Consider the following 19269-nt stretch of genomic DNA (forward strand, 5'->3'; position numbering starts at 1 on the left):
TTGAATGTCAAAGAAAATGGTGTCTTATAACAGCCAAAGTCGTGTGCAGAGACAGGCAAGGTAAAAGAACAGTTAAGTTGGTCTAAGTTACAATTGCTACAATGCTACCTGTGTGACTCCTGGCTACTTCTGTCCTGTGGTGCCTCTCTGCTCCACTGGCCCCCAAGCCAGCCCAGGCCACACTCACCTGGGTTCTGTAGGCCAGAAAGAGGAGAAGGGCTGTCAAAGCCAGGATCTTGGTCACGAGGAATGCACAGAACAGCATCATGAATGTGCCGCTTGACAGACTGTGGGAGAAGAGGGAAGAAGGAGGGGGGCATCCAGGCTGCAGAGAGCAGCCCCTGAACTCAGCATGGGGTTGGAGCCTGTTTATGGGCCAGCCCCACCCTGAACTCACTGGGGTCAGCCATGGGAACCACGTGGAACAAAATCATGAGAATCCAGGAACCTCGGGTGGAGGGAGCAGTTGGCCAGGAAAAAAGAAAATGATCAGAGTTGTCCTTTCTCTGGGTGACACTATCAGTCTATCAGGCTGTGCCACAGCTCCAATGGATAGGGAGCAGGAGAAAAGCAGAGGGAGCGAGCCCCCAGATCTGGAATAGGTCAACTGGGTGGGGACTATCCAGAGGTGCCCCTGGAGAATGTCTGAGTCCCACAGGAGCCCTGGACCTGGAGACAAAAGACCAGGATCCTGGTCCTGCCACTGCCCTTAAGTGGGTAAGTGACCCCGGACAGGCCTCATTTCTCTTGCCTGTGACTCACTCAGCACTAATAGAAGTTCTTGCATTCCTGATACGCAGCTATTTCTGCTCCATTACGGGGGAAGTGTAGAGCCACTCCTTCACCCTTGCCACTCTAGCCCAACTCTGAGCTGAGACCTTGGGGCCCCTTTCAGACCCCTGTCTACCCCAATCCCCTGAATCAGAGTCCACACAAGTCATCAGCTTCCCAACCCCCTCCCTTTGGTTGAGATCCCAGACCTACCAGTAATCAGAGTCACTGATGAAGGTTGACCTGGTTGTCACTAGAAAAGCAAGTGTGATTGATGACAACAGAGAAGACAGTAGCTGCCTAGAGTCCCCAGAGAAGAAGTCAGCCCCCAAAGCCTGAGAGGAAGAGGGGGAGTGGCCAGAGCCAGCCCTCAGAGCCCCCAGGCCAGGGCTGACTGGGGTCCAAGGACACAGAACTTCTCACAGCTGGTAGAAAGAGAGAAGCAGGGGCTGGGGGAGGTCTGGGCTAAGAGAGAAGCCTCATACTGGGTCCCCAAACCCCCAAGGGCAGGGAGAGTCAGGACTACTCCTGTGGAGAGGGCAGAGACCACTTGTCCCAAAGGCCTGGCCCCTTCACCATCAGACTCTCGAGACCCTTCTGATCTTGCCCAGACCCAGGTCCTGAACAACCAGCATGTGCAGTCTGAGGTGACCTAGGCCACAGGGTCCCACACAGACACCCTGTACCTCCATGGAGTGGCCAATTCTAGAGATAGGTGGGTGAGGTTGGGTCTGAGCCATCGTGTGGACTGGGGATCTATAGCCAGTGGGCCCCAAATTAGGGGACCGGACACCCAAGGATGGAGGTGATGGCCCGAATGTGGGAACTGGGGACCAGGCTGCTGACAGTCAGTGTGGGAGCGAGCAGGGAATTGGGAGGATTGAGCGAGGGAGATGGGGAAGGAGTGAGTGGTTACACTATCCCAGACACCCCAGGAAGGCCCCTTCCCTCCGCAAGGAGCTCACTTGAAGTCACCACCAGGCTGATGTTCCTGAGAATATGGATATTCCCCTCGGGACTTCTGTCTATTCCACACCAGTAGTTTCCTGAACTCTTCTTTGTGATTTCGGTCACGATGACAATGAAGAAGCCCGCAGAAGGGTTGTCCCAGATAAAATGTGGAGGGTTTTGAGCCATCACCTGGGGTCTGGTACTGGTGACCAGCTTCGAACAACGACCTGGGCTGATTTCCTTACACCAGGTTTTATTCTCATACTTGCCTTCCAGGGGCTTGGATGGGCATTTCACAGAGACCACCTGCTGCTGCACCGCCCACACCAGCTCACCCTCCTGGAATTCTGCCCAGGAGCCTAGAAAACAAGTCCTCGGGTCAGGCTGAGGAAGGGACACGGCCACCCTCAATGCATGACCCCAGACAGCACTTCAGCCCTCCCTGTCCCACCCTCCCGTTAACACACTGTGCCCTGTTCTCTCACCTCCGACCTCCCTCGCTCCCTTGCCCTGTCCCCCTGAAGCCACCCTCCTCCTGAGGGCCCCTTACCTGAGGCCAACAGCAGCAGGACCAGCGGCAGGTGGAGGGCTTCCCAGGTCATACTGTCATGTCCCCGTGCCAGGGTGCCTGGAGTGAGGGGTATGGGGCAGCTACAAGACAGAGAGACCCAGGAGCTGGGCCCGACTCTGCCCAGATGCCCCAGCACACGGAGGGCAAGATTGAGAAAGGAGAGGTCTTGATTGAGTAAGAATGCGGTCTGCAGGGCGGGTTCTGTGGGCAGTGGGAAGGTGGGGCCCCCTGGGGGAACCTGCAGCCGCTGGGGACATCTCCAGCGTCAGCTTGGCTCAGCAGGATGGTCCAGGTCCTGTGGTTTCTTCTTGGTTCCCCCACCCACCCCACACCCCACCCAGCACTTACAGGGGAAAGCTAGGTGGAAATAAGGGACCACTCTACTTCTTTCGATCTCGGTTCCTTTCACTTCATCCTTTCAGAGGTCTGGCTTTTTCTACCCGCCTCCAAAAGCCAGGAGAGAACTGGCCCAAGGCAGGTAGGGACCCTTTGAGACCCAAGCTGCTCTTAAGTACATAAGTGGTCCCCAGGGAGAGCCAAGAGCCCCTGGCCTGGAGGGTACGTGGTTGGAATGACACAGGCACACTTACTCATAGACTCTTATAGCCCTCCGAGATGTACACTATGAGCCTGGACCCCATTGCAACAAATAGGAACAAAGTAAAACACCCCCAGACGGTCCAACCCCAAGGCAAGCTCCCCAACTCTCACTGCACCCCCTCACACACCCCGATCATTAGCTCCAAGTATGGCTCAGTACTCAACACCCGAATGCCAAATCCCACAGTATTTCATGTGTGGTGGTCTCTTTCGTGAGTAGGTTTGTATAAGGATCGTAAGGACTCCACCCGATATTGGAGACAAAGTCCATTTCCCCTTCTGCTCTGTCCTGAACATTGACTAGGGTCGTACGAATAAACATGAACCAATGAGCTAAGAGCTACTAAGGATTTTAATCTAAGTTGAGCCCTGTAAGCACCTGAGCTGTCCCCCTTTGATGGTGATCCCACTAGGGGCAACAGTGGGGCTCCTAGAGCCTCGGACCCCTGACTCTGCGCTGGACTCATGGCCCTCTGCCTGTCTCCCTTAGCACAGGAAGTTTTCACTCCGAGCGCCTTGGACAAACTTCGTTCAGGTATTAGAAGGGAATGTTTGAGTAGTTTGGGTCCAGATTTTGAGGGTAATCTGTGTTTTCTGTTTTGAGAAGCTACACCGGAAGTATGAGAAGAGAGGGGATAGAATTTCAATTTTACGAAAACAGAGTAGCGGCAAAGGAACTTTAGGAAAAAAAGCAAAAACTGATTTGCGACTTCAAGTTTACAAAGCCTGATCACAAGAGTATCTAATTCTGGGTGTCCCAAACTCGTCTGCACCTTAGAATCATCTCAAACTTGTGGGAAAAAATGTGTGGGGCTGAGCCACCTCGCAGACCACAGATCCCAGTGCAGTGTGGTGTGGTGGGGTGTCCGTGTTGGTGACGCTCCCCATGTGATCTGAGTGTGCAAATGAGTCTGGGAACCACTAGTTTAATTTAATTTCCTCAAAATCCTTGTGAAGCAGTGGTCACTACCCCCATTCACTATAAGGAAACTGGGGCACAAGGAGTGAGGGATTCGTTTAAGCTTCCCTGGTGAATTGGTGGCATCGCAGAGCTCCTTCTGTAGGCGGTGCCGCCCTCAGAATGGATGGGGAGCGCAGCAGGAGGTGGGCTGTTGTCGTAGGACTGGGCTTGGGGACCTGTCGGGGGCGACCCTGCAGTCGGTAGAGGAATGCTTCGGGGACGGACAGGCTGCCCTGCCCCCTGCTGGCCGGAGAGCGCCATTACCAGGTGAGACTTTCTCCTGGAGTCTTCCCTTTCCCAAGGTCACCTTCTTCCTTTCTACACTGCCCTCCTTGTGGTCCTCAGTCTTTCTAACCTGCTATTTGCTATGTGACAAGGAGATCCTCCCTTTGCAGCAGACAGACTCCCTAAGCAGAGCACTTAGCGAGTGGAGTCGCCATTTCTCTGCACTGTGGGGTCCCCACCAAAGTCTGTGGGGTGAACAGCTTCAAGCAGAGCCAGGGGTCTTGGACTCCCCAGAGGTGCAGACAATGCACATCATCTAGGCCTTCAGACCTGTCAGAGCTCAGTGGCAACCCCGGGGATGGAAACTGCAGAGACAGGACCCCCAAATGTCTCTGGTCCCCAATGTTGAGAAGGGTTCCCTCTTCAGAGATTCGGCTCTCCTAGGAGGAGCCTGAGTCACAGACTCTGTGGGAACCAGGCTCTGGGAGATGGCCAGGAAGTGTGGGACTAGGGTTCACTGTCAGAGAATGGCACCATCGGTGGTCCTCATAAAGAAAATAGCCCTGAGTGTCCCCTGTTACCTCTGGAATCCCATTCTGTTAACCATCTAGACCTGCCTTCTTCCTCCAAACCCAGGATTTGGGAGAAGAAAACTGGGAGAAGCTCAGACCACAGTAGTCCCAGGAAAGGTAAAGAAGGGCAGCTCTACCTGCCTCCTCCTTGCTCTCAGCATGGCTTCAGGGACAGAGGGGACTCAGTTTCTCTGACTGTAGAATAGGAATATTATACCTTTTCTCCCATTGATCCCATGAGGTCAATAGTTCTGGTAAACTTCTAATGGCCTTCTCTTAGTTGCTTTTTCCCTGGGTTTTCCTACCTGGGGCTCTCTGGTCTGGGTCCCCTGCAGAGGTTTCCAGCAGCCCAGGAGAATACTCAGAGCCAGGTATCTCTGAGTTGAGTGGATCCAAGCTGTTTCTTTCCCAGTCCCCTCTGACCACTTCTGGTCCCAAACACACACACACACACACACACACACAGAGAGAGAGAGAGAGAGAGAGAGAGGATCAGGCTGATCACTCCTCCATGCTTTCAGAAGCTTGGCTTTAATTCTGTCTCCTCCAGGGGCCAGGTACAAGGCACGCAGCCCACCCTGCAGGGTGGGGCGGGGTGGGGGGAGTCTGGTGGATTCTTGTCTTCTAGGTGGAAGGAAGAGGTGAGGATTCCAGAAAATGGAAAAGGCCTGGAGGGTTTGGTGACAAAGGAAACCATGTATCTGAAAGTTTTTTTATAACTTCCCAGTCTGACACAAATTTGGAATGGACACGAAAATCTAGTACCATTGATTCAAAGGTCATGTTTATCGAAGTTTTACAATATTCTACAACAGAGGAAAATACAAGTACTTTGAGGGTTTTTTTCCCTCAATTACAGAATTTTTCTATTTTTTCCCCATCTTGACCATGATAATGGTTTAAACACATGTCAGGGGGCACTCTGAGCCATCATTTAAAGACACGAACTTGCCCTTACTTTGATGCTAACAAGCATGCAAGTCTCCCCCATCAGTGAAACCATTAAGACTACTCTGGTGGTGGCAGACTGAGCGGCCATCGTTCTGCTGTGTTTAGCTTCCTACAAGGTCAAGCTTCCCCCTCCTGTCTTCCTTCTTTTCCCCCTCAAGCTGCCAAAAACCCTTCTCTGAATGTAAGCCGCATGACCGCATACTGTCGCGATCTATTCCCTGTGTCTGGAACGGTAGGCTCTTACTAAATATTTGTTAAACGTAGTGTGAATGAATGAACAAACTCTGAGAAAGGAGTCCTTGCTTGACCAAACCTTGGTCAGGCTCCTGAACCTTCTCGTAAGCCCATCAGTGCACTTCCTCATAAAAACCAGTTTTAGAGAGAACCCTGCTCTCCACAGCTCTGTGCTCCTTCTAGAGCTGAGCACGAATTCTGGGTCCTCCAGGGCCCAGGGACAGGAGGTGCAGCTCACCTTGTAGGTGAAGACATGGATATCAATATCCCATGGAGTTCCTCATCCTACGCTCCAGCCGGGGATGTCTGGTCAACCCAGCCTGTCCTTAAGCGAAGAATCCTATTGTGGAGTCGGTTTAACCAGAACACTTCCCCCTCACTTGTGATGTTTCCTCTCACTAATTTTCTATCTCCTGACCCCTGCCTGCTTCCAGGCTGTATATCCCCACTGGCCTGTGCTGTACTCCAAATTGAGCCCAGTTCCATACTGACGTCTCTCTTTCCCAACTGCAGTAGTTCCTCAATAAAATCTCTTTTCGCCATTTTAACTGCTGCCTGGCTCTGTTCTATCTTTGACGACTCTCCTTTTATTGTATGGGGTTTCAGCTAATATCCTTGAGTTTTTCAAGTGGACAACTATGCAACCAGCAAATCATGGTAATTTGGTCTATTATTTTAAGTTTATGTGTCCAGTTTTATTCTCCCATGTAATTGCATTCGCTGGTACTTCCAGAAACATGTTCAACAACCCTTCAGACATTGAGCGTTTTTTTCTTGATCTCAGCCTTTAACATGACTCCTCACTAGTGCGATGTTAGCTGATTAATTCACTAAACCGTTTATTTATTAGGAAAGCAATTTCCTATTTATAGAATAGTACAAGATTTGTCTAGGATGGATGTTGAATTTTACCAATGCCTTTCTGCAACTGATCAATATCTTCATGTAATTTTCTCCTTTGACTTTCTGAAATAGAACCCAGCATTGACCTAACTTTGACAGCCAAACACATTTGTAGTCACATAGTACAAGTGATTTAGTCATGATATATTATTCTTTCTATATGCTTCTGTCTTTAATTTGCTATATACACTTTTGCTATATGCACCAATTTTGGTCATGATATATTATTCTTTCAATATGCTCCTGTCTTTAATTTGCTATATACACTTTTGCTATATACACCAATTTTGGCTTTTTTTTTCTTTTGGATCAAGCTTTTACAAGAATCTAAACTTAATCTTGTTATAACCTGCCAGGAAGCATTTCATCTTTTTGTTTCTTTGTAACAGCTCAGATTTGCTGAACGTCATCTGTTTAAATCAGCACCTAGGCTGATTTGTAGGTGGGTTTTCTAACACCCATACAAGTATTGTCCATGGTTAGTTGTCAGCTGATGATTTTAAATCTTGACCTAATTCTAACTCACTCTAAAAAAAAAAAAAAAAGAGGGAGGGAGAGAATTTCATTTCTAGAAGGCAGAAGAGATGACCCCCAAAGATAGTTACTTCTTAGTCCCCAGAACCTGTGAGTATTGTTCTTCTATATGGCAAAATGTGTGATTAAATTAAGGGTCTTGAGAGACGGTCTTTATCCTAGATTCTCTTGTGGGTCCTGAGTGCAGTCACCTGCCTCCTTATAGGAGAGAGAGGCTGAGACAATTAGATGGACTCTTGTACAGAGCATGCAACGTGATTGCAGAGGCAGAGATGGGGCCACGGCCAGCAGCAGCTGAAAGAAACAAGGAAAGATCCCTCCCTAGAACCTCTGGAGGGAGTGTGGCCCTAACAACACCTTGATGTTAGACTTCCTGTCTCCATTTCTGTTAAATAACCCAGTTTGGATATGTTTTCCTGAACATTATTCATCTGTATTTCTTCTGCAGAAAAGTACCTACTCATAACTTCACTCTCTTTTTCCTGTTGAAATACTCATTTTCTGTCTTTTTTATATGACTTATCTTTTTATATGAAATCGAATAATCTTTTATCTGCCAAATAGAAAGGAAACCTTAATTCACAGCTGTGATGTGCTTTTAAATATTGTTTGTCATATCTTTTTATCATGTCCAAGTATTAATCTGTATACAGAATGACCGATCATTTTTCCCTATAGAATCCCTGGCACCAAGACCATGATTAGAAAGTTCTGCTCTGAAGGACAAAACATTTATTTGTATTTACTTTTAGAAGTTTGCTGCACTCCTATTTCCATGTCTACATATATAATTAAAAGTCAAGCACATATGTTGGTTCTTGATGACAATTTCATTGAAGAGTCACCGTGTAACCGGCTCTTCTATAAATGTTTGGAAGTGTTGACTCAGTTATTCCCAGAATAATCATATTCGTGAGCCATCATTATCTATTTAAGAAAAGAGGAAACTCAGACTTTTAAAGGTATAAGGGTTTGCTCAAAAACTTCCTGTCCCCTGGGCACCATGGACCCATGCTGACTCAGCAGAGAACAACTCAGCCAACCCCAAGCTGGAGGGACGTAGAGAGAGTGGAATGTGGACAAAGGGTGGTCTTGGCGGGCTGCAGGGAGGAGGCGTCCTTTCTCAGTGGTCAGCAGCAACCAGACAAAGGGGATATCGCTGTGGGAAGCAGTTGCTGCACACCCTCACACAAGGGATATGCAGCTACACCAGTCGGGGCCAGAGCCCTCCCCCTCAGAAGGGTGCCCCGCACCTCAGCATTTTGTCTGTAGTTAGGTTCGGAGAGGAAACACAGAGCCCAGCCCAAGGCCAGGAAACAAACTACCGGGAGTTCACCTCTGCAAGCACGTGTGGTTGGGTTTCCTGCCCTGATCGTGGGCCAGGCTTCAGCAGAAAGGCCCCATCAGAAGTCAGGAAGCTGGTCTGGTTATATCTTCACATCACCACATGACTTTGAGCAGGTCATGGACAGATCTGGGCCTCAGTTCCCCTGTGTGGGAGGAAAAACAAAACAAAACAGAAGAAAAACAGCTCCCTCCCAAACCCCGCCGTGGCATTAGGAGAGAGAGCACACACAAACACATTGGGTAAACGACTCATGCAGCTGCGTAGCGGGCATCGGCCCGAGCTTCCCTTCTGACTCCACAGGTCCATCCTGCTTCTCCCCAGGGGTCTCTAGGCAAGAGAACCCATGGCCCTCCTGTGTCCCTCCTCTTCTTGTCTGTCCTTTTGCCCTTATCTTCAGTCTCTGCTCACTTCCACTCCAAGGAGCAGGGCTCTGCACCCAGACAGAGTGGGGAGCAGGAGTCAGGGGCTCGGGAGGGGTGGTGGGGGTGGCAACAGGGGACTTGCAGCCAATACCCTCTTCAGTCATGCGCTCTTGGGGGGCTCCAAGCAGCAGCTGCAGACCAGCAGAGCCCCGGGTGGCCACGGAAGGACTTACATGTTAGTTCAGGGCGACCTTCTGTTGTTTTATAGAAAACCTCTTTGTAATGTGCATCATTTTTTAAAGTGCCAACATTCACTAAAGGAAGGTGCGGAGTCCTGCTTCTGTGTAGCAATTACACAACCAGCGCTCTAGTGCCCACCGAGGGCAGGAGTTGAGGATTTAGATATGATTGGTGGTCCAGGCTCCGGTGCTCCAACCTCCTCCCCTTGACCTGTCCCTGCCACCAACCGGGCTCTCTTTGCTTCCAGTCTCACTCTGCCCTCCTTTGCCAGGGACCCTCCCTGCATGCTTACTGGCACTGAAACTCCACCTACTCTCCTCTCCCCTCCAGCACCCATTAAAACCTCCCAGGGTGGAAACACGTCACTGACTCACCAGGCAGGACTGCGCATGAGGTTTCTGACCACTCTCAGGACCCGTGGGGTTTAGGGTTCTTGCTCAGACCTCTGAGTTCCCCTGAGATTGTCACCTACCCTCAGTGTGGCTTGCCCTGGAAAGGAGGGCAAAGCCAGGGTCCTGCAAAGAAGAGGCAGTGAACAGAGAGAGGCAGGTGGGAAGCCCGTTACTTGACCACAGCTTCCTCTTGGCCATTCCAGCTCCTCCGCCCAAGGCAGCCCTGATGGGGAAGGGGTAGCGGGGCACGGAGTAGAGGAGCAGCCACTACAGAGACCCGGGAGCCATGCACCAAGCAGGGCTATTGCCTCCACGTCCGGATTTGCAACTGCCCCTGGAGGTCCCGGCTTCCCTCTGCCTGCAGTCAGTCCTTCCCAGCTCTCCCACTTCCCAGCCTGGCCTTGGCCTTTCTCATTTTGTCTATCTCAGAAGCGCTGGAAGAACTGAGCAGAGTCAGACCAGCTGCCGGTTTCCTCTTCCCTGGGGCCCCCATGTCTTCTCCTGCCAGCCCACAGGGAAAGGGCGGGAGGCCCTGGAAAGCCTTGCTCCTGCCACTGTTGCTGCCACTGCTGATCGCAGGTGAGGAGGAAGGGAAAAGCGCGGGGAGGAGAGGAGGGTGCTATAGGGACATCTGGGACAGCGGGACACGGAGCAAGTGCTCTGGGCCATGGGACAGCTTATGGAGCTGGTGCTGGTGTGGCCCTGACCTGCAGCCTGCTCTCCAGGCTCATGGGCACTACCAGAGGCTCAGCATCTTCACCGAGTGGCAGGGCAGACGCTTTCTGTGACATGCCAGTACCCCCCCAAAGGCTGGCCCTACGAGAGGAAGGGCTGGTGTAAGGAGCTGTCAGCGTTCAAGTGCACCAGGCTCGTCACCAGCTCTGGTCCCGGCAGGCTGGTTCAGTCCTCTCGATTCTCAATCTGGGACAACCCTAGCACCGGCCTCTTCATCGTCACCATGACTGGTCTGAAGGAGGAAGACTCAGGACACTACTGGTGTAGAATCTACCACGCTTCCAGCAACTCTGTCTCTAAGTCCATAAGATTCTATCTGGCAGTGTCACCAGGTAAGCCCCTTCCTGGGGATCCCCTCGCTCCCTTCTGGGGCCTCCTGGTTTCCTAGTACCCCCCCCCATCAAATTCTTCTGGGAAGGCTGCTGGGAACTGGTGCACGCACACTCCCACTTCATTCGCTGCCCACCTTGATGATTTACAAGTCTCCTAAAATATGCTCAAACAGATCATTTGAGCATGCTGACCAGCCTGAGCTCCTATGATCTGACCACCAGGGAGACCAAGACTGCCCGGCATTTTTAGAGAAGGTGCCTGAATCTGTCACATAGTAGGTGCTCAGTAAATGTCTGGTCACTGGCCACAAACCAACCCCCAACCATGTGGGTAGCATGTTGGGTTGTCCATTCCTCCTGGCCCAGATCAGCAGTCAGCATACTGGTCTGAAAGCCAAGGATGGTTTTTAGATGGCTGGGAAACAAGTAAAAAAAGATAAGATTCTATGACACATGACAATTAAAGGAAATTCAAATTTCAGTGTCCAGAAATAAAGGTTTGTTGGGAGCACAGTCATGCCTGTTTGCTTATCTCTGATCTAAGGCCATTTTCATGCTATAGGAGCAAAGTTGAATAGTTCCAACAGAGACCGTAGAAGCCACAAGCCTAAAAGTTCAGTTATAAAAAAGGCCCACGTTGTTCGCTGCAAGTGTGCATGTAGGTGGTGGGTGTAGGTGTTCAACATTCTAGCCTTAATGTTGTTACGCCTCAGTCGTAACTGAGCAAGAACTTAGAAGTGAAATAGCAATTTCCTATATTAAATGCCATCCACACTTTGGACAAACAACCTGTATAGCCACACTGAAGGACTTTAATGTGACAAAGAAACATTCCTGCTTCTTAACTTCCTTAATCTGAATTACACTAAAACACCATAACTCTTCAGAGAAAATATATTCAAAATTGTTTTAATGCTTTAGTAACACTTAATAGAAAACCGGTCTCACAGAGTTATGTTGACAGAAATTCAGGAAGGAATTTCAAATCAATTTCCACAAGCTCAATATTTTTTTCTTCTTTATTATTTTTTTTCCAATTTATTTATTTTCAGAAAAACAGTATTCATTATTTTTTCACCACACCCAGTGCTCCATGCAAGCCGTGCCTTCTATAATACCCACCACCTGGTACCCCAACCTCCCATCCCCCCGCCACTTCAAACCCCTCAGATTGTTTTTCAGAGTCCATAGTCTCTCATGGTTCATCTCCCCTTCCAATTTACCCAAAAGCACATACCCTCCCCAATGTCCATAACCCTACCCCCCTTCTCCCAACACCCCTCCCCCCAGCAACCCACAGTTTGTTTCGTGAGATTAAGAGTCACTTATGGTTTGTCTCCCTCCCTATCCCATCTTGTTTCATGGAGAAGAATCCATGAAACAAGCTCAATATTTTTATTTTTAATTCTTGCAAAAGGGAGCTAGTGATATTCTATTTTCAAAATGTATCCTCAATCCTTCGTCAGTAGCTGGTTCCAAAATCTATCTTATAAAGTTATGTTTATATTGAAAACATCTTTTGATGAAAAAATGTATTCTGGATCTAGGAATTTCCTACCACATATCTCCTTTTGGCAGAAAATAAAATTCAAAACATTCTATCACACTATTAAGGTTTTTCCATGAGTACCTTTGCAGATATCCGAATTCAAGATCATCACCTGTTTTGATGATAATTGTTACCAAATTAAGAACAGGCTGTAACAACTCATAGAAACTTCTGAACTTCTCTAACTCCTGTTTTTGCCCTGAGATTTTGTTTGCCATTGAACAATATGTTGCTTTCTTCCCTTGAGTGGAATAGCCTCAAAGCCGTAATATAACCAAGGCTGATTGCATGATTCACATCTTTAAAAAGTTAATCATAACTCAGTTTCGATCTTGCCAAAACTTTAGGAGTCCTTTCCATAGATCATACATTTTCAACAAAACTCTCCCTCGAGGTGATCTCTGTTAACCTGGCACACAGTACCAACCGTGCAGGGTTTGCACATTATCACAGAATAGAGAGAATGATTTCAAATTCAATGCACTCATCTTTATTCAATTATATTTATTAACTTATAATGTATTATTAGCCCCAGGGATACAGGTCTGTGACTCGTCAGGCTTACACACTTTACAGCACTCACCATAGCACATGCCCTCCCCAATGTCCACCACCCAGTCACCCCATCTCTACCCCCCCCAAGTCCCAGCAACCCTCAGTTTGTTTTGTGAAATTAAGAGTCTGTTACGGTTTGTCTCCTCCCAATCCCTACTTGTTTCATTTTTACCTTCCCGATCCCCCAAACCTCCCGCCCTGCCTCTCAAATTCCTCATATCGGGGAGATTATATGATAATTGTCTTTCTCTGATTGATTTATTTCGCTCAGCATAATACCCTCCAGTTCCATCCATGTTGTTGCAAATGGCAAGATTTCATTTCTTTTGATGGCTGCATAGTATTCCTCCGTGTGTGTGTGTGTGTGTGTGTGTGTGTGTGTTACCACATCTTCTTTATCCATTCATCTGTTGATGGACATCTAGGTTCTTTCCATAGTTTGGCTATAGTAGACATTGCTGCTATAAACATTCGGGTGCACATGACCCTTTGGATCACTAGGTTTGTATCTTTAGGGTAAATACCCAGTAGTTTAACGCATTCATCTTTATGTAATTCACAAGTTTTACCACTTTGGGAAGCTCACAGTGTGGGTCAGCCAGTACTTTCTCATAGCACGCCTTCTTAATCTGAACAACCATTCCAGAATGTCCTCCCGCCCAAGCAGCTACAGCCACCAGAACATACTCCTGTGTGAACCTGGAGCCCCAGACCCCTGGTCAATAATACAACCCTTCATGGCTCTATTCAGTTCAGCGATAGTTGTGTTTCTGACAATGAAGCAAAACGAGACAGAGGAATGACTTCCTCTCATCCTGTTCAAAATTCCATGTACAGTGAAAAGAAAACCTTTACGAAATTTATAATTCAATCCTCTTTTTAAAAAAAAAATTTATTTTGAATTTGTGGTTTTATGTTTTCCGTGTAAATGTCACTTGTTTTCATGATGTAGTTGTTCATCAGCCAGCACATCTCAACAGCTAACTCACTGGGTTTGGTACTTCACCATTCATTAAAGCTACAAAACTTGTGCCAAAGGCGAGTGTTATCGCTTCCCATGGCTGTCAGCACAAATCTCCACAAAGGCAGTGGCTTAAAACCGCACAAACTTGTGATTTTACAGTTCTACAGATCAGAAGTCTGGAAGGGGTCTCACTGAGCTAAAATCAAGGCATCAGAGGCTGTACTCCTTCCTGAAGGCTACTTGGATAGAATCCACTTCTTGCTCATTCAGGTCTTGGGCAGAATTCCTTGTAGCGATAGGACCGAAGTCCTGTTTTCTTGCAGACTAGGTACTTTTCAGCTTTTGCAGCTTCTAAAGACTGCCACATTCTTTGGCCCGTGGCCCCCTTCCTCCGTCCTCAAAGCCAGAGGCCCTTTCCCAGCTGCATTTCTCTTTGACTACAACTGGGAAACACTCTGGTTTTTTGTTTTGTTTTGTTTTTAAATTTCATCCATTTATTTGACACAGAGAGAGAGAGAGCATAAGCAGGGGGAACAGAAGAGGAAGAGAGAAAATTAGGATTCCCACCGAGCAGGGAGCTAGACTCGGGGTTCAATTCCAGGGCCCTGGGATCACGACCCAAGATGAAGGCAGAGGCTTAAACCAACTGAGCCACCCAAGTGCCCTCAATCCTTGTTATTAAATACTATCATTAGATGGGGTCCACCCAGAATCTCTGTCCACCCCCAAGATCTTTTTTTTTTAATTTTCCTGTATTTTTTTAAATTTTTATTTTATTCATTTATTTGACAGAAAGAGACAGCGAGAGAGGGAACACAAGCAGGGGGAGTGGGAGAGGGAAAAGTGGGCTTCCCACTGAGCAGGGAGCCCGATGTAGGGCTCCATCCCAGGACTCTGGGATCATGACCTGAACCGAAGGCAGAGGCTTAACGACTGAGCCACCCAGGCACCCCCCCCCAAGATCTTTGACCTTAATGGCATCTTTAAAGTCCATTTGGCCACGGAGGGTGACATTGACAGGTTCCCGGTATGAGGACACAGACATTGTTCTGCCTACCCCGGTGACGGATAACCTTTTCAAATAAAACCAGTGCAAACCCTTTGGAATAACTGCGGATGGGGAAGCATCTTTGGAATTAATTCCACAATCATCATTTGGTTTGTTATTACTGCGACATTCAGAGAAGAAATGGCTTTTCTTGACAAAAAGCTCAAGAACAGGGTGCCTGGGTGGCTCAGAGGGTAAGCCTCTGCCTTCAGCTCAGGTCATGATGTCAGAGTCCTGGGATCGAGCCCCGCATCGGGCTCTCTGCTAGACAGGGAGATTGCTTCCTTCTTTCTCTCTCTGCCTGCCTCTCTGCCTACTTGTGATCTCTTTCTGTCAAACAAATAAATAAAATCTTTAAAAAAAAAAAAAGCTCAGGGACTTCTGTTTTGCTGTTTGTGAGTCCCTGAATGAGCTAATCACTCCTCCACCTTAGCGAATCACGATAAACTCTAAATTTTTTTATCAAGGATAGATTGAAATTTTCAATGATTATAAAAATAACAAACAACAAAAATAATTTTTTCAGGTGTTTACACAATTGGGGGTTAGAGTCAACCAACTACTGTTCAAGTATCATGGTCCTGCTCTGTAGCTTGCCCCCATGGAGACTTCCATGATTGGGTGACAATGACCAAACTGGTCCATACCCTGTTCCACCAGACCTATGTGCCAGTCACATGCATGGACCTTGGGGCAATATCAAATTGATGTCAAAATTCAAGATCCTGACTCCCAATTTCTGTATTCACCTTGTACGGACAGGTTATAAATAATCTGTGGACCAGCACCAGCCCATAGACCACACACTGTAGCTCAGGACTAGACTTTTGCCTGAGGGTCCTGAGGACCTCCTCTGGTTGGGCATAGGGGTTGCTCCAGGTCATCCCTCCAGGCAGCCTCACCATCATGTCCACTTGTCCATTGGCCTGGGACTCTCTCCTGTCATGGGGTGTCCCAACACCAGGCACCCTCTCCTCCCTGTCCCCTCAGCCCCTGCGTCTCTCTTTTCCTCAGCTTGGGGGAGACTTGCTCCCCTCATAGGCCCTGGGTGGGTGTGCAGACCTAGCTGGGAACATGACAGTCTCCATTTCCTGTCACAGCATTGGGGTGGACACCACCTGTTTCTCTTCAGGGCCTCAGCCACCCCCAATAGTCATTGTCCTCTTGTCTCTTTAATAGTCCCCCATCACCTTTCCAGAGGTGACCTTCCACCAGCCTCCATCAAGAGCTCTTAGCACGGGTAGGTCTGGGGTCTTTCTGGAAAGGCAAGGTAAGTGGGGACAGATAGCTCACAAAGTTTCAGAATTAAGAGGGGTCCCCATAAAAGGTATTTACCTGGTCATTGAGGCAGTGAGGCCTGCGGAGGGGCTTAGGGTTCTGCTGCCAAACTGGGAAGGACAGGGGTGGGAAAGCAACCTTAAAATTCCCCATGAGGGACCCCATCCCCTAACAGTCCCAGAAGTATGAGCAAGAGTACAGATGCCAGAGTTGAGAGCCACTTAAAGACAGTGACTGTTTCCACACCTGGGGAGGCTGAAAGCTAGAGAGTGCCCTTCCAGCCATGTAGAAATGCTTAGAGGGAATTCCAGGCCTCCTGACTCCTCTTCTAGTGCTCTTTCCAGACCCAGGAATACCACCACAGGCCCTGTGTAGAGCCTGAGCCACAGCTCTGTCTAGTCTCGAGCCAGAGGACTTCACAGCCTGGGCCCACCCCCACGACTTGTTTATCAGGGTTGACCGGCTTTCCTGCAGTCCAGAACAGATGTGCTGTCCCACCAGCTAACGAGGGGTCTTTCTCTCTCTCGGACAGCTCCTGCCTCCACACAGGCCATCCGGGCTTCTGCTGAGCTGGTCTCATCACCGACCCAGAGCTCTGTGCCCCCAACTGGAAGAGCCAAGCAGGCCCCCAGGGCCATCTCTGCCGTCACCACCCTTTCACCGTGAGTTCAGGGTGGGATCCTCACCCCAAAGGCCCTGGCTCAGGGGCCCGCCACCCCAAGCCCCTCCTCTCCCCTTTTTGTCCCCTGTCCTCCAGGCAACAAAACTCCACCCTCCGCTCTCACCCTGCAGCCCCCAGCGCTCTGGTCCCCATGCTCTGTGTGCTGCTTGTGGCCAAGGGTCTGGCGCTAACAGTCCTGACTGTCCGGTGAGTAGGTTTGGTTGGGCTTGGGGGGAAAATGGAGCCCAGAACGGCTTCTGTCCTGGACCCATGGTCAGACAGGGAATCAGCCAGTGAACACAGAAGCAGGAAAAACTGTACCCAACAGGGCTGTCCAGACGAGTCCCTCCTGGGCTCCATCTATCGCGTGTGCTCACTAGCGGCCCTCCCCTATGTCCTTCTCAAACTCGGGTGCCTTGTCCACACCTCTCAGTCTGTTCCTCCCTTGCCTCTTTTCTCCTTCTCCTCCTTTCCCCTGCTCCTCTCCTGCTCTGATTCATCTCTCCTCCTGGACCACTGATCTGTATTCAACCTCCCACACCCTGTCCTTCCAGGAAGGCCTACCCACAGCCACCAGGCCAGGGCACCCTCCCAGGGCCCAGGCCCTTCCCAAGTGGTGAGGGAGAAAGGCTGTGTGCAGGAGGGAGAGTCATGCCCTGTGGAGAGGGGAAGGCAGGAGGGTGAAGGTAGGGGGGCACTGGGGGAAAGAAAGCAAGACCAAGAGTTCCTGGGGTCAGGCTTGCCTGTTCCTGGGGGACAGGGTGACTGGGTCAAAGAGTGGATTTGAGTCACTTCCTATATTTCTCCCCAAACACCCCCCCCTCCCCGTCTCAGAGCCTTAAGGAGTCCACACGTGCAACATAGAGGGAAGTCTCTGATGCATCCAGCTCCGCCCAGAGCCCAGGCTTCGGGATCCAAGGATGACCAGTCTTCCCCAGTTCCCCAGGGAGCTCCTCCCTGGACTCTGAACCTTTTGTTCACTGCAAAGAAAAAGCAGAAGTCCCCCAGAACTTGCTCCAAGACCCTTGGCTACACCCCTCAGTCCAGTGCTGAGGATTTCCCAGCCTCGCCTCGTCCCAAGATCCAGGCCCACCAGTTGCTCACACGCAACTGGCTTCTGGGCCAGCACCATCCGGGTATGGGAGCTGAAGGCCAGTGCAGCAGCTGTCCCCCAAACCCGAGCCGGCACTGTGGGCGACTCTGACTCCTCTCCCCACTGTCTCCTGCCCTAGTCTTCCTTCTCATCCCCCGGCTCCATCCTCCTCCTCCCTTCCCCTTCTTCCCCTCCCCCTTCCTTTCCTATCTGTAGCCCTCCAGCTCAGCCAAGATCCCAGATCACCCCCAACATTTCTCTCCCCATCTCCATTTGCTCAGCCACACTCTGCCCAGCTGCTCTGTTCTGCTTCTCTCTGTTGTTGCTGCCTCTCCATCCTCTTCCTCCCTCTTTGCTCCCTCCAGAGCACTTGTACCTGGCTAATCTGTCAATCACCTAACTCATGTCCTGCCTTTGGTCTCCACCTTCTGGATTGCTCCCCCTTATCCATCCCTTCTCAAACACCCCGTGCGTTTTTACTGCATGGGAGACCGAGTCCAGTGTCATGATTGGGGCCTCAAGTTCTTCCAGGTTCAGCCTCCCTTGGTCACCATGTCACCGTGCACCCCCCCACCCCCGCTTCATGCTGCCCTCACTGCCTCCAAGAGGGCTGCAGGCTCCGGAGAGCAGTGACCCTCCCTTTTCTTGCACAAATTAAGCAGGAGGCTCCACACCTGAAACCAGCCTGGGCTGACCCCAGGCACTGCCCTCCTAGAGTTACTGTCTCTCTGACACTTCTCTCTCCATGTCAGACTTTCCAGACTGAAACTTTCTTTTCCCTCCTGTTTTTCATCTATTTTTCTTTATTCCTACTTTCCAGGAAAGTTCCTCAAGGATACATTCCGGTTCTTCTATTCAAAATTTACTATTTACGCTACCACAGCTTAACATTTCTAAATGGTCCAATTGTTCTCTAAATGTTCTTTACAGCCTGCATGTTTTCTTTGGGGATGTAATTTTTTTCTCGGGCAATATAAAAGTTTTCACTTTTGAGGGTTTGTTTGTTTGTTTTTAAGCTTTGTGTATCTTCTGTTTCTTCCAAATACCTTTTTGTATCTTCTGTGTTCTCCTTTCATTGACTTCTGTCTTTCCTCAGAACTTTCTGGAAACCTCTCCTGCTTCTTGGCAGCCCTTCAGGAGTTAAAAGCTTGGAGGCTCCCTGTGTGCTACAGAGATTTGTGGACGCTGCATTGATTTGGCAAGGGCATTGTTACAGACTGTTATGACTCCCTGCCCCATCTCCATTCACATGTTGAAATCCTAACCACCCCCCAATAATGGTATTTGTGGGGGGGCCTTGGAGGTGACTGGGGGGGGGGATAGTGCCCTTATAAAAAAGACCCTACAGGGCGCCTGGGTGGCTCAGTGAGTTAAGCCGCTGCCTTCGGCTCAGGTCATGATCTCAGGGTCCTGGGATCGAGTCCCGCATCGGGCTCTCT

At 49.5% G+C, this 19269-nt stretch overlaps 1 protein-coding gene and 1 long non-coding RNA gene across 2 annotated transcripts; one reads left to right on the forward strand and one right to left on the reverse strand.

Annotated features, from left to right (window-relative positions):
* Positions 1-228: 228 nt before the first annotated feature.
* Positions 229-1810, reverse strand: LOC122899493. Its single transcript, XR_006383124.1, has 3 exons — positions 1737-1810; positions 985-1024; positions 229-287 (listed from the first exon to the last, which is right to left on the reverse strand). It is a non-coding gene; the product is annotated as an uncharacterized LOC122899493 (long non-coding RNA).
* An 8296-nt stretch (positions 1811-10106) lies between these two features.
* Positions 10107-17941, forward strand: NCR2 (natural cytotoxicity triggering receptor 2). The gene is made up of 5 exons (XM_044240200.1): positions 10107-10194; positions 10341-10682; positions 16609-16738; positions 16834-16944; positions 17572-17941. Exons 1-5 carry the CDS (start codon positions 10107-10109, stop codon positions 17939-17941), a joined length of 1041 nt encoding a protein of 346 aa, XP_044096135.1.
* The last annotated feature ends 1328 nt before the right edge of the window (positions 17942-19269 follow it).

Source organism: Neovison vison, chromosome 1 (assembly GCF_020171115.1).
Source record: "Neovison vison isolate M4711 chromosome 1, ASM_NN_V1, whole genome shotgun sequence".
Classification (NCBI taxonomy): Eukaryota; Metazoa; Chordata; class Mammalia; order Carnivora; family Mustelidae; genus Neogale; species Neogale vison.